We start from the raw sequence: 14,625 nt of genomic DNA, 5'->3' as shown, positions 1-14,625 counted from the left end.
TGGATTGTCCTCTTTTCCAGTCTTTAGTGACCTTCTTTGTCTCCTCTGATTAATTTTTGCTTGAAATTTGCTTTGTCAGATATGAAAATAGCTACTCATTTCTTCTTTTAAATAATTTACATGCTTATTTTTCTTATTTGTTTCCAGATTTAGTCCTTCAATGCACTGAATTAAGGCTTTGCACTAATTAGCAACCTAATCTGTTGAGTGAATAAATGAAAGATTGGTTAAAAACAAAAATGTTTTTCTTAATTACTATTTGAGGAGGTGTATGTTTTTAAGCAAATTTGGTGCATGCTAATAGCCTTTTTTATGTTGTGATCTTTGTTAAGTCTGGCCATAAGAAAAAAAAAATCTCCAAAGCTGAGCGACTGAAGCAGCTACAAGAGGAGGAGGAGAAGAAACGACTAAAAGAGGAAGGTACAAAATAAACAATGGTACTTTTTCCTATATAGGTAATACTAACAATAGGTTAGTAGTTTTGCAATTTAGTCAACGTTTCTCATAATTCTTTAATTTTTATAATTTATACCTATTGGGCTGGGGATGTGGCTCAAGCGATAACGTGCTTGCCTGGCATTCGTGGGGCGCTGGGTTCGATCCTCAGCACCACATAAAAATAAAATAAAGATGTTGTGTCCACCGAAAACTGAAAAATAAATATTAAAAAATTCTCTCTCTCTCTCTCTCTCTTTAAAAAAATAATTTATGCCTATTTTATAAGGGTGCCTACTACTTAGTACAAACAAATTATATTAAGTTAAATCTCTTAGTTGTGTTGTCAGATAAAATCCAGGAGTCCATTTGAATTTCAGATGAAAATTGACTAACTTAGGCATACTTTGCCTGGTGCAGTATTTGGGCATAAACTTTTTAAAAAGTTGTTTATCTGAAATTCATATTCAGGTGATCATTCCACATTTTTATTTGCTAATTCTAGCAACCTTGTCTTGAAGTGTTTATATTTACTGATGAAATTTGGGGCATTGGTGCTGATTGTGCAACAAGAATTCTTAAACTCAGTTCACTAAAGTTTGGAACTATATACTAGCAAGAAATACATACAACAGCTTAAATTTGTGCAGTTTAACAATATTTATTTGCCAAATGCAAATTTTATTTTCAATTAAACATTAATAAAAGTGTTGACTAATTAAAATACCAAAAAAGTGATTTTAAAATTCTGGATATTGCTAGTGGCTGTAGCTTTTAGCATTAAGAACATCATCAGACTCATATTCAGAATTTTTAAAAGACTCAGGTTCCATTTGATTTTTTAATGTCATAAATCCTTTTTTAGATGACTCATGATAAGAGTTCAGTATCAGGATCTTTATTTTGGGAACATTTTATTACATTGGTTTAAAGTCATATTCTTCAATATATATTTTATATTTGTTTTAATTGTAAGAGCAAGAAAAGGTTAAAGTAATTACTTCTGATTATGTAGATATGGATGTCTTCTGAAGACTTTTACTCCCCTAATTACCCATGAAACATCTGTGTATTTTGTTGCTTAAAATAATTACTGGATTGCTATAAAAGCTTTCGAGAAGAGAAATATTATCATGAACACATTTTTTTTTGTGAAAAAGTTTGAGAGTCATTTTACTTTTTTGAAGGAAGAAAGCTAATACTTTTATCATTTCTGCACAAAGTATGTATCTTCTATAAAATATTACAGTATTTTTGAGAATATTTAGAGTAATTTTAAGAGCCTTAGAAAAAGGTGAGCTAATCACTGAGATCATGTATTTACTTTTTTGGTTCTTTAGAGGAAGCTCGTTTGAAACGTGAAAAAGAAGAACAAGAAAAGCTTGAAAAGCAGCGAATTGAGAATGAAAAATGGCATCAACTTGAAGAAAAAGTAAATGAACATTAGTAATATTCTTACTGAAGGTTTATTTTATTTTTATTTTATTTTATTTTTTTTATTGTTGGTTGTTCAAAACATTACATAGTTCTTGATATATCATCTTTCACACTTTGCTTCAAGTGGGTTATGAACTCCCATTTTTAGCCCATATACAGATTGCAGAATCACATCAATTACACATCCATTGATTTACATATTGCCATACTAGTGACTGTCATGTTCTGCTACCGTTCCTATCCTCTACTATCCCCCCTCCCCTCCCCTCCCCACCCCTCTTCTCTCTCTACCCCCTCTACTGACCTTCATTTCTCCCCCTTGTATTATTTTTCCCTTTCCCCTCATTTCCTCTTGTATGTTCTTTTGTATAACCCTGAGGGTCTCCTTCCATTTCCATGCAATTTCCCTTTTCTCTCCCTTTCCCTCCCACCTCTCATCTCTGTTTAATGTTAATCTTCTTCTCATGCTCTTCGTCCCTACTCTGTTCTTAGTTACTCTCCTTATATCAAAGAAGACATTTGGCATTTGTTTTTTAGGGATTGGCTAGCTTCACTTAGCATAATCTGCTCTAGTGCCATCCATTTCCCTGCAAATTCTATGATTTTGTCATTTTTTAATGCAGAGTAATACTCCATTGTGTATAAATGCCACATTTTTTTAATCCATTCGTCTATTGAAGGGCATCTGGGTTGGTTCCAAAGTCTTGCTATTGTGAATTGAGCTGCTATGAACATCGATGTAGCAGTGTCCCTGTAGCATGCTCTTTTTAGGTCTTTAGGGAATAGACCAAGAAGGGGAATAGCTGGGTCAAATGGTGGTTCCATTCCCAGCTTTCCAAGAAATCTCCATACTGCTTTCCAAATTGGCTGCACCAATTTGCAGTCCCACCAGCAATGTACAAGTGTACCCTTTTCCCCACATCCTCGCCAGCACTTGTTGTTGTTTGACTTCATAATGGCTGCCAATCTTACTGGAGTGAGATGGTATCTTAGGGTGGTTTTGATTTGCATTTCTCTGACTGCTAGAGATGGTGAGCATTTTTTCATGTACTTGTTGATTGATTGTATGTCCTCCTCTGAGAAGTGTCTGTTCAGGTCCTTGGCCCATTTGTTGATTGGGTTGTTAGTTATCTTATTGTCTAATTTTTGGAGTTCTTTGTATACTCTGGATATTAGGGCTCTGTCTGAAGTGTGAGGAGTAAAGATTTGTTCCCAGGATGTAGGCTCTCTATTTACCTCTCTTATTGTTTCTTTAGCTGAGAAAAAACTTTTTAGTTTGAGTAAGTCCCATTTGTTGATTCTAGTTATTAACTTTTGTGCTATGGGTGTCCTATTGAGGAATTTGGAGCCTGACCCCACAGTATGTAGATCGTAGCCAACTTTTTCTTCTATCAGACGGCGTGTCTCTGATTTGATATCAAGCTCCTTGATCCATTTTGAATTAACTTTTGTGCATGGCGAGAGAAAGGGATTCAGTTTCATTTTGTTGCATATGGATTTCCAGTTTTCCCAGCACCATTTGTTGAGTCAGGAGGATATAGACAACCTAAACAGACCAATATCAATCGAGGAAATAGAAGAAACCATCAAAAGACTACCAACTAAGAAAAGCCCAGGACCGGATGGGTATACAGCAGAATTTTACAAAACCTTTAAAGAGGAACTAATACCAATACTTTTCAAGCTACTTCAGGAAATAGAAAAAGAGGGAGAACTTCCAAATTCATTCTATGAGGCCAACATCACCCTGATACCTAAACCAGACAAAGACACTTCAAAGAAAGAAAACTTCAGACCAATATCTCTAATGAACCTAGATGCAAAAATCCTCAATAAAATTCTGGCGAATCGGATACAAAAACATATCAAAAAAATTGTGCACCATGATCAAGTAGGATTCATCCCTGGGATGCAAGGCTGGTTCAATATATGGAAATCAATAAATGTTATTCACCACATCAATAGACTTAAAAATAAGAACCATATGATCATCTCGATAGATGCGGAAAAAGCATTCGACAAAGTACAGCATCCCTTTATGTTCAAAACTCTAGAAAAACTAGGAATAACAGGAACATACCTCAATATTGTAAAAGCAATCTATGCTAAGCCTCAGGCTAGCATCATTCTGAATGGAGAAAAACTGAAGGCATTCCATCTAAAATCTGGAACAAGACAGGGATGCCCTCTCTCACCACTTCTGTTCAACATAGTTCTCGAAATACTGGCCACAGCAATTAGACAGACGAAAGAAATTAAAGGCATCAAAATAGGAAAAGAAGAACTTAAATTATCACTATTTGCAGATGATATGATTCTATACCTAGCAGACCCAAAAGGCTCTACAAAGAAACTATTAGAGCTAATAAATGAATTCAGCAAAGTGGCAGGATATAAAATCAACACGCATAAATCAAAGGCATTCCTGTATATCAGCGACAAATCCTCTGAAATGGAAATGAGGACAACCACTCCATTCACAATATCTTCAAAAAAATAAAATACTTGGGAATCAACCTAACAAAAGAGGTGAAAGACTTATACAATGAAAACTACAGAACCCTAAAGAGAGAAATAGAAGAAGATCTTAGAAGATGGAAAAATATACTCTGTTCATGGATAGGCAGAACTAACATCATCAAAATGGCTATATTACCAAAAGTTCTCTATAGGTTTAATGCAATGCCAATCAAAATCCCAAAGGCATTTCTTGTAGAAATAGAGAAAGCAATCATGAAATTCATATGGAAAAATAAAAGACCTAGAATAGCAAAAACAATGCTAAGCAGGAAGTGTGAATCAGGCGGTATAGCGATACCAGACTTCAAACTATACTACAGAGCAATAGTAACAAAAACAGCATGGTACTGGTACCAAAACAGGCGGGTGGACCAATGGTACAGAATAGAGGACACAGAAACCAATCCACAAAACTACAACTATCTTATATTTGATAAAGGGGCTAAAAGCATGCAATGGAGGAAGGATAGCATCTTCAACAAATGGTGCTGGGAAAACTGGAAATCCTTACTGAAGTTTTAAACTCTGTGGGTACCAGATCTGTTGCCCTCCAAGGTCCTTTCAGCCCATAGCTACCAGTAGTATTTAGTCCTACATGAACTGGTTTAACTCATTTACTCTTACCATAAAACGAGTAACATTGTCACCCACATTTCAAAGAAAAGGAAATTGAAAAGAAAATAAATTGTTGCAAAACCAGGACAGACAGACCTAAGCGATTTTGCTTCAGAGCTTATGCTTGTAACTCTTCAGAATGCATAAGTCTTTTATATTCAAATGTAACAGGGACCAAAAAAATAATTCAAAATATTCAAATTCTCTCTTCTCTTTTTCACTAAAATCTTTTAGACCTGTAGTTCTGAAACATTTAGTCTCAAGGTAAAACTCAATTAATGTGTTAAAAAACTGAAGCACCCCAAGGATCTTTTGTTTTTAAGAATTACATCTACCAGTATTTATAATAGTAGTAATTAAATTTTGCATTTAAAAATATTAATAGGCATAAACATTAATAAAAATAAATTGTGACTAAAACAAGTAAACACATTAACATTTTTATAGAAAATACTTTATAGTTTTAAAATAAAATTATATTTTTTAATTAGGGAAATGAATGGCATCCTTTAGATTTCATGAATCTCTTTACTAAATGATTTAACTGAAGACAACTGGATTTTCATGTCAACTTCAGTATTTCATCTGTTCTAATGTGGTATTTCGACTGAAATACCATGAAGAAAATCTTGCCCCAGTTGGGAAAAGAAGGAATATAATTGTGAATATTCTTTGATTTATTACCAGAAGTCAACAAGTGGTAGTTCTTTTTCTTCCTCCTCTTCTCCTTCTCCTTCTTTTCTTTTTTGTTTCTTCTTTTCCTTCTCCATTTTCTTTTACCTCTTCCCTTTCCTCTTCCTGTTTTTTTTTTTTTAAATGGGGTGTCACTGGAGTTGCCCAGGCTGTCCTCAAACTCCTGACTTCAAGTGGTCCTCCTACCTCTGCCTCCTGAAAAGCAGGCATGAGCTATCAAACCTGCTTAAGAAAGGGTAATTTCCTAAGTATGGAATCTGAAACCATATCAAATAATTGTACATACTGTGTTACATTAAAACATTCCTCTGTTATACTCTGAATAGATCTCATTCTATGCATGATTTTGCAATATCATGCATTGCTTCTTGGAAAAATTTTGTTTCACTGAATTGTTTACCTCCAAATGTTGATGTATTTTATTAATAATTATAAAAAATCACATATATTAGTATCTCCAATCAAATCAGAAGTTTTTAAGGATTGAGAAGCTGTCAAACTCAGTCATAGATAACAAGTTTTTTAAAAATCTGAATTTTTATGAAAGCTTCAATTTTATCACTAAAAAATATTTTGAATTGTCCTTGGAATGATATTCTATTTATTCAATTTTGAGAGAATGTCTGCCAAAACGTTCAAGTAACTGCACAAGTATTACTTCTTTTTTTATGGATTTTTCTTTTAGTTCTAGATGGACACAATACCTTTATTTTGTTTGTTTCTATTTTTATGTGGTGCAGGGGATTGAACCCAGTGCCTCACACATGCTAGACAAGTGCTCTACCACTGAGCTACCACCATGGCTCCAACAAGTGTTATTTCTTAAGATAGTATTGTTCTTTGACATGGCAGCAGAAGTTCTTTATGCATAGTTCCCATTGTAAAACACAGAATATTAAAAATGCTTGTGTTTAGCATTGAGATTTAGTAAAATTAATAATTTTTACCCTTTTGTCAAGTCATTCCTATGTGCAACTGACTCCTCTTTCTCACTGGTCTGCCCTGCCTCCCAGCCCCCAATCTAGTACAGTTTGGAGTCAACTGCTCTGTTTTGTTAAGGCAACAGTAGTTTTATACCATCTTGCACCATCAATGCAACATGTATACTGTGAAAGATATATAATGTCTTTGAGTTTTGTGAAAATACAGCTATGAAAATGATTTCATAGATCCCAAAGGAGTTTTCCCCAAAACTTTCCCCACCAAGAGTTCTACAAATGAGACTTTGAAAACCAGCTTCAGATGAAATATCTCCTGTTTCTTGAAATGTCAGATGTTGTGGTCAAACTAATTTAAGTATTCATTTTAAAACCATATACTTAGCCAAATAAATTTTAGATGCTACTTTTGAAACATAAAGCTGAAATAAAAGAACACATCATTGTATCTATCCCTATGCAACAGGATCTACAAAGGAGAACTGAAGAACTTGCAGAACTGAATTTATTAGAGGGGTGTTTTCTGGAAGCAGAGAAGTTGAAACGAGATACTAGATCACTTGCTCACGTAAGACTGATTCTTTTTATGAAGTTTTTTTTTTTTAATTGAGATTTTGTGACCAGAAGAAGGAGGTGTATATAATCTGACATTCATTTTGATTCTAGGAAACTTTAAACTTATGTATGAAATACAATCTGACAAATCTATTGCTCATTACAAAGTTAACTGATATAACTTTGTAGAAAGCTGTTTTTCAGAAATAATATACTTGAAATGTTTATACCTTGTCTCTGACTCAGTTGTTGGGAATCCATACAGACATAGCTCATTTTATTGTACATCACTTTATTGTACATTGCAATTTTTACAAATTAAAGGTTTGTGGATATCATGTCAAGCAGTTTTTCTGACAACATGTGCTTACTTTGTGCCTGTGTTACATTTTTTAAGTTGCACAGTATTCCAAACTTTATATTACACTATTATTATTATCTGTAATCTATAATATTTGATGTTACTATTCTAAGGGTTCAGGAGTGCCACAAATTGCTCACATAGTAGATGGCGAACTTAATTGATGCATGTGTGTATACTCTGCTCCGCTGACAGTCATTCTCTGTCTTTCTCCCTCTCCTTAGGCCCCTTATTTTCTGAGACTCAATAGTACAGAAATTAGGCCAATTAATAACTCAGTAAAGACCCCTAAGTGTTCCAATGAAAGGAAATAGGTATACATCCTTCACTCCAAATCAAATGCTAGGAATGATTCAGCTTAGTGAGGAAGCTGAAGTAGGCCAGAAGCTAGGCCTCATGTATCATATCGCCAAGTTGCAAATGCAAAGGGAGAGCTCTTGAAGGAAATTAAAAGTGCTACTTCAGTGAAAGCACAAATGATACAAAGCAAAATATTCTTGTTGCTGACATAGAAAAAGTTTTAAAGGTCTGGATGGAAGATCAAACCAGCCACAACATTCTCTGCCAAAGCCTGATCTGGAGCAAGACCCTTAACTCTTCAATTCTATAAAGGCTAACAGAGGTATGGAGGCTGCAGAAGAAAAGTTTGAAATTAGCAGAGCCCAGTCCATGAGGTTTATGTCTTTCTAACATAAAAGTGTGTTAAATAAAATGTGTGGGAAGCCAAGGATTCAGACTGGGCACCCACATGGAACCCCACAAACCAAACTAGTACAGAGTTTAATTACAATAACTGAGCTTTGGTTGGTTTCAGGAGGTTCTGTAGCTGATTAGCTAACAAATTATAAGCAGTTGATTAGTTGATTGACTAAGCTTCAGCCAATTAAGTTGTTTTCTATGCCTCACTTCCATTTCCCTATAAATACTGTGTGATAACGTTGTTGGCTTGAGTTCTTAGAACCTGCTCTTGTTCTGGAAGTAGTCTGATTCATGAATCATGGTTGGTTTGTTTTTCTTTGCTCAAATGAATTCTGCTTGACATAATTGGTCTAAGGAATTGTCCCTTTTAGTGGTTTTGGCATAATCAGCTGGCTCTGAAGCTGAGCTCCCATGACCCCTAGAAGCAACAAGTAACCAGGAATGGGCTCTCCCCAAGCCCACTGTGCTCATTGTTTTTTTGCTCCAACTGTGGATTGTGGGTAAGTTATTGCTTGGATTCTTAAGCTTCTCAAATTTGGGTTTTGGACTAAGTTTGAACAAATGTTTTGATTCAGACTAGGTACTATAGGGAAGTCTCGGGTGTCTGGCTGGGTGAGCCAGAAAATGAACTGGTTCAGTAGGAACGAGAGTGGATTCTCTAGAGAAGCCTCAGGTGTCTGACTGGGTCAGACAAGAAAAAATTGAACAGAGTTCAGTGGATAAGCAAGGTTACGAAAAGTCAGAATCATGGGTTCATCTGGATCCATGGAGTCTAGAACTCCATTTTCTGAACCTCTTCCAGGGATAGTTTATTCTGTGAGAGAGAACATAACTGGGAAAATAAGAAGGGTCAGCTTGAGCCAAGAGGGCATATGAACTTCTTGGGGTTCATAGTGTCTGTTTGGGTCAGTCAGAAACAAAAGGGCCCTGGGTCTAGAACTTTGTTACTCCACCCAGTTTTATGTATAAGATTTACATTTATATTTTGAGAAATGGATAAATCTTACCAGAAATAAATTGGGAATGTGATGGCCACCACAAGGAAGTTTTAATTTGTACAAAATTACTTTCTTGTGGGGTAAATTGCAAAATCAAAACTCCACAACAATGAGATATTTCTAAAACTTAATACACAGAGGCTTTTAAATGACTAAATGAAAAAGAAAAATGAGTTATTTTATACAAGTTGAAATAAGCAGAGTGAGCCTTTTTTAAAAAATCACCTTTATGCTTTGGTTCAAAACTTAAGCTCAGAAAAATAATGTAAGGTGTCTAACTCAGGAATGGAAATGTAGGTCCCACCCTGAATTTAGTAACAGTTAAAAACAAAACCAAAAACAAACATAGGTTGTGCTGGGAAGCTGCCTATTTTTAGTTACTTTGAGATCAACCTTTAGAGAGGGAAATGTGTATCTATGGAGAAAGTCTCCATTTATGAGAGTGTCTCCCTCTCCAAAACAACAAGAAAAGAAGGCCTAAGTCATTAGAGAGGTTTACAAAAGAAAAGGCAAAAATATCTGGGTCTTCACAAGTAACAGACCTCATTTTTGACCATTTTGTCTTAACTAGGCTTCCTGCTTTTGCTTCTCTTTCTGGCAGATGATGATAATTGGGCTTGAAATTTGATTATTCTGCATTCTATAACTTATCTTGAAGTAGACAAAATCATACAAATTATGGGAAAGTGTTGATATGATGACTGTTCTGAAGAAGTTGCTGTGGTTCATTGCCAGTCTTTGGCTTGTCAAGCCCATAATCCTGGGAAGACAATACTTCAAGTAATATATCTCTGCTATCTGATGAACCATTTGCATATTTACAAGGAAATTCCACTCAATGGCTACCTTCAGCGGGATATGAATATGTTCTTAATAGGCTGTGTTCTGTGATTGTACAGAAGCTTTTCATGCAGGAAGGCCAATGTTATAACACTAGTTAAAATGTTATTCAGAAATGTTTTCTTTATGGAGCATTCCTGAAGAAATCTCTGGTGACAGAAGGTAAATTATGAAGCAAACAAGGTTACAAATACAGTGGCATTAGCATTGGCCCTATAATCCTCAATTTCTGGAAAAGGTGAAAGGATCAATAACATTTTTAAAAATAGAAATTGACAAGGTCAGTTGGATTGCTATGGCCAAAGATAATACCATTTTTTTGCATTTTTTTACTTTTAATCAGTTCATTTTAGTTATGCATAACTTTAGAATTCATTTTGACATAATTTTAAAAAGCATAGAATATAATTTGTTCTAATTCAGTCCTTAATACTTCCCCAGGCCCTTTTATCTTTTCTCTCCCTTGTTCCCTTCCCACTACTCTACCAATTTTTCTGCTATTCAGTTTTTTTTTTTTTAATTAATGTCTTGTGGGGATACAAGATGGTGAGATTCAGTCCTCATTGGACTGAGAATATTATACCTTTTAATTTTTCCTTGCTTATGCCTACCATTTTTGCTTGGTGGGTTGACATTGTAACTATAGTTTTATACTATTCTAAACTCTTATTCTCATTCCTTATTTTAATTTAATTTGGCTATGAAGTGCTGGATTATGTGCCAGTCAAACAGAGAGAAATTTATGCAGTGTGATACTTTTGTTGTACATGGATAGATACATTCAGAAAAATTAACAAAGGGGCTGTTTGGTTAAAATGAATAGACTCTTCATCTGGCTCATTCTCTGATCATTTAATTTGGCTTATGGAGACTCTAGGTAAGGAGCATTCTTCTAATTTTCGTTATTATCCTTCTGATGGTCACCATTGTAGTCTCCCTGGTGTGCTGTATTTTCCGAGTCTTAACTGTCTACATCTGCTGAGTGCTGAAGGGTCTGTTAAGCTGTAATGAAAAGAAATGCATGATCACAAGTATGAGGCCACTGATAAATAACATGTTATGATTGAAAATCCAGGATGATCATGACCGAGAGTAGCACTGATGCCCTAAGTTTCGGTAACTCTCACTCAGCAAGAGTTTGACCAAAAGAGGGTGAGAGGGGTTGAATAAAACTTTCTTATAATAAGGTAAATGATTATGGTACAATTTTTAAGTAAAAATTGTGAATTTAATATTATTCCAAAAATATTACTTTTACATCCTATGCAAAATGTAAAATTTGCATAGGATATAAAAGTGATAGAGGGATTCTTAAAATGCCAGTGGTAATGAATAACTCAAATAAGATTTTTTTATTTGTTGATTTTTTTTTTGTAGTGTAGCGGATTGAACCCAGGGGTAATCTACCACTGACCTGTTATGCCCCTAACCCTTCTTATTTTTTTTGAGAAGGGTCTAAGTTGCTGAACCTAGCCTGAACTTGTAATCCTCCTCCTGCCTCAGCGTCTGGAGTAACTGGAATTACAGGTGTGCCCTTCTGTGGCCAGCTCAAGTATTTGAAAAATGAAAATATGAAAGTAAATAGAACTTCTATTAATATGAATTTTGAAGATTGGAAATTATTTGGATTGAAAAATAATCTGGCTATTTTACTTTGTTTATTGGTTATTATTTGGTTTATATCAAGTTACTCATAAAAGTCATCAAAAATTTTTTTTTTGTCTAAATTGGAAAAACTGGGTTGTGAGTACTCAGACATTTAAAAAGAAGTAATTTAAACTTTGGTTGAATTCTCATAAAAAAATGAACCTTCAAACATTTTTATTCCACAGTGGAAACACTATATTCAATGTGATGGGAGTCCTGATCCTTCAATAGCCCAAGAAATAAATACTTTCATTAGCTTGTGGAAAGAGGAAACAAATCAGACTTTTATGGAGGTGGTTGAGAAAAGTAAATTAGTTCTACGTGTAAGTATTTAAGAATTGTCCTATAATATAAATTAAGTTACAAGAATTCTGATGTTAACTCCAAAAATAAAAAATTACTATATTATTTGCCAGTTAGTAACACTATTACTTCTAAACCCTTGGGTATAGAGAGAGATTTGGTAAACTTTTCACTTTCTTTTTATAACTCTTAACATTCTTTATATAAAGACAACATAAATGAGAAACAATTTTCTGAGCCAGAAAAAAAAATCAAGTTGTATGCATTTATGTAGATAACTTGGGTATAGATGGGTGACTTTTGTCCTCAGCTAGTATCATCTACTGTTATGGTTTGTATCTTAATGTCTCCTGAAAGCCTGTATGCTAAAGGCTTGGGTGGTCACTACAGCACTATTGAGAGGTATTGGAACCTTTAGAAAGTGAGGTCTAGTAGAAGGAAGTTAGGTCACTGAGGGTGTGCTATTGAAGGGGATATAGGGACCCTGGCCCCTTCCTCTCTTGCTCTGGGTCCCAGCTGCAATGAGGTGAGCACCTTTGTTCCACAAATTGTTCCCTGCCATAATATTCTACTATAGGCCCAAAAGGAATGGGACCAAGGGACTGTGAATTTCAAGAAACCTCTGAAACTATGAGCCAAAATAAATCTTTTATCCTTATAAATTGATTTTCTGATATTTTGTCACAATGATATAAATCTGATTAACACATCTACTATTCAGTAATTCAGTACCCATAATCTTTAATGTTTACTAGAAGCCAGGTCTCTGCTCTCAGGTGCTGGGGGTGCGAAGATGAATAACAGTATCCTAACTTCTTCTTTTGCTAATAGAATAGATAGGTTAGCCTATGAAGCTTCTACTTTACAATGCACTTAAAAATACTGTGAAACAATATTTTTAAAGTGAAGTTGGAAGAATTTACCAGAAGAAAATCAAGGAGGGAGAAAATATGAAAGAGTAGTTAACAGACATGTATAATGGAGTAAAACAGACTAAAAACAGGGAAGAGTACAAGAAGGCAATAAAGACTGGTAGATAGGCAATATTCAATGAGACAATGGCTGACAATTTTCTTGAACTGAATGATATGATTCTTCAAATCCCAAGAAAGAAGAGAAACTTTTTTTTTTTTTTAAGTACGTCCAATACTCTGAAACCAGTACTCTGTGTGTGAGGTTTCTCATACCAACTTATATCTTCTGCTCTTTGGGCACCAATCAGGCATCCTACAATTCAATGCTGACACTACCTAGAGTTGGCACAGGAGTCCTACTCTGTCCCACAAGTCTGTACCCCACTTCTATCATAAATCCTAGGTTGCCACCTGTACTTTACAGAAACCAGCTATAAGTAGGGTTCCCATACCTCTTTCTCAGGTGTGGTAACTTACTATAGTGGTTCTCAAAATGTAGGCAAATGTTTACTTTTGCTTACTAGCCTATTATGGAGGATATTAGGATATGGAATAAAGAGTTGTGTAAAGAAATACATAAGGCAAGGTATGTGGGAAGGGTTGTGGACATTCCATAACCTCTTTAGGTGTGTACGCCAATCCCAGAGCTCTCAGAACCCCATTGTTTAGGGTTTTTATGGAGGCCCCATTTCATGGCATGATTGATTAAGTCATTGACCATTGGTGATTAAGTCAATCTCCAGTTCCTCTCTCTTCCCTTGAGGTTAAGGAGTAGAGCTAAAATTTCTAACCTTAAAGTGACCTTGTTTCCTCTGACAACCAGCCCCCATCCTCCAAGAGTCACCACACTAGCATAAACTCACTAGCATAAACACACTAGCATAAAGTTGAAGAGAACTTACTATGAAAAACAAAAGCAATTCCTCTAGACCTTTTCTGTCAGTCAGGGATTTAGAAGCTGTATGCCAGGAACCAAGAGTGGGGGATGAACAAAAAAAGTCTAGAAAGTCCTTGATTCTGAGGCAACTTCTAAGGTCTTCCAATTCCTTTGAACACAAATGTGCTCAGCATGACAAAGATTATACTTTGGGGTATGGTATTCTGAGCTCCAACATCCCTAAGGACCCTCCCCTGAGTTATTTGAATGCTAATGTATTCATCACACAGTGTTCTTACCACTGTACACCCTCTCTATCAGGGAAGTTGCCAGGCATGATCCTGGTTCAGGAATCTGGTTCTTGGAAATTAGCAGGGAGATGGTAAGAAGGAATGTTAGAGTCTACCAGTGATAAGCTGGGTGGAGGGACATCTTCCTGTGACAGAATGTGGACTATGGAAGTACAAGTAACAAATGGTAGGAAAGATGGAAAAAGGGTAAGTAGAACAAGAGACAGAAGAAGAGAGTCTTCACAGCTTCAGGAAATAAAGCAGGAAGCTACCAGAGGTAGCTTGAAAAGAGTTGAATAGCTATACCAGAAGCACCTCATGGTAAATGCCAATTTCCAAATCATGTTTATTTAACAAACTCTCATACATGGCGTAATCTGTACCATGAAGTTGGGACCATTAGCAACATTTTACAAACAATGAAGCTAAAGCACAGAGATGTTAAATAATTTGTCAAGTCTTACTACTAGTAAGAGGTGGTTAGGATTAGACTATGGTGTTAC

General features: G+C 35.3%; 1 protein-coding gene across 6 annotated transcripts in view; it reads left to right on the top strand.

Moving 5' to 3' along the window:
- Dnai7 (dynein axonemal intermediate chain 7) overlaps nt 1-14,625 on the top strand; it is a 91,910-nt gene that overhangs the window by 13,491 nt on the left and 63,794 nt on the right. For 5 of the 6 annotated variants that reach the window (XM_046435787.2, XM_058576279.1, XM_046435788.2 and 2 more), the window contains 4 exons: nt 333-420; nt 1,776-1,867; nt 7,105-7,206; nt 11,924-12,061. In XM_046435787.2, the coding sequence (XP_046291743.1) occupies nt 333-420; nt 1,776-1,867; nt 7,105-7,206; nt 11,924-12,061 (420 nt within the window). The remainder of the gene's footprint in view (nt 1-332; nt 421-1,775; nt 1,868-7,104; nt 7,207-11,923; nt 12,062-14,625) is intronic. The other variant, XM_058576280.1, reaches the window with a different exon arrangement.

The sequence above is a fragment of the Marmota monax genome, unplaced genomic scaffold, assembly GCF_021218885.2.
Source record: "Marmota monax isolate L192 unplaced genomic scaffold, Marmota_monax_Labrador192_F-V1.1 WCK01_AAM20220418_F8-fsc00012, whole genome shotgun sequence".
NCBI lineage: Eukaryota > Metazoa > Chordata > Mammalia > Rodentia > Sciuridae > Marmota > Marmota monax.
Note: the sequence above shows the minus strand (reverse complement) of the source record. Positions and strands in the feature narration are given on the sequence as shown.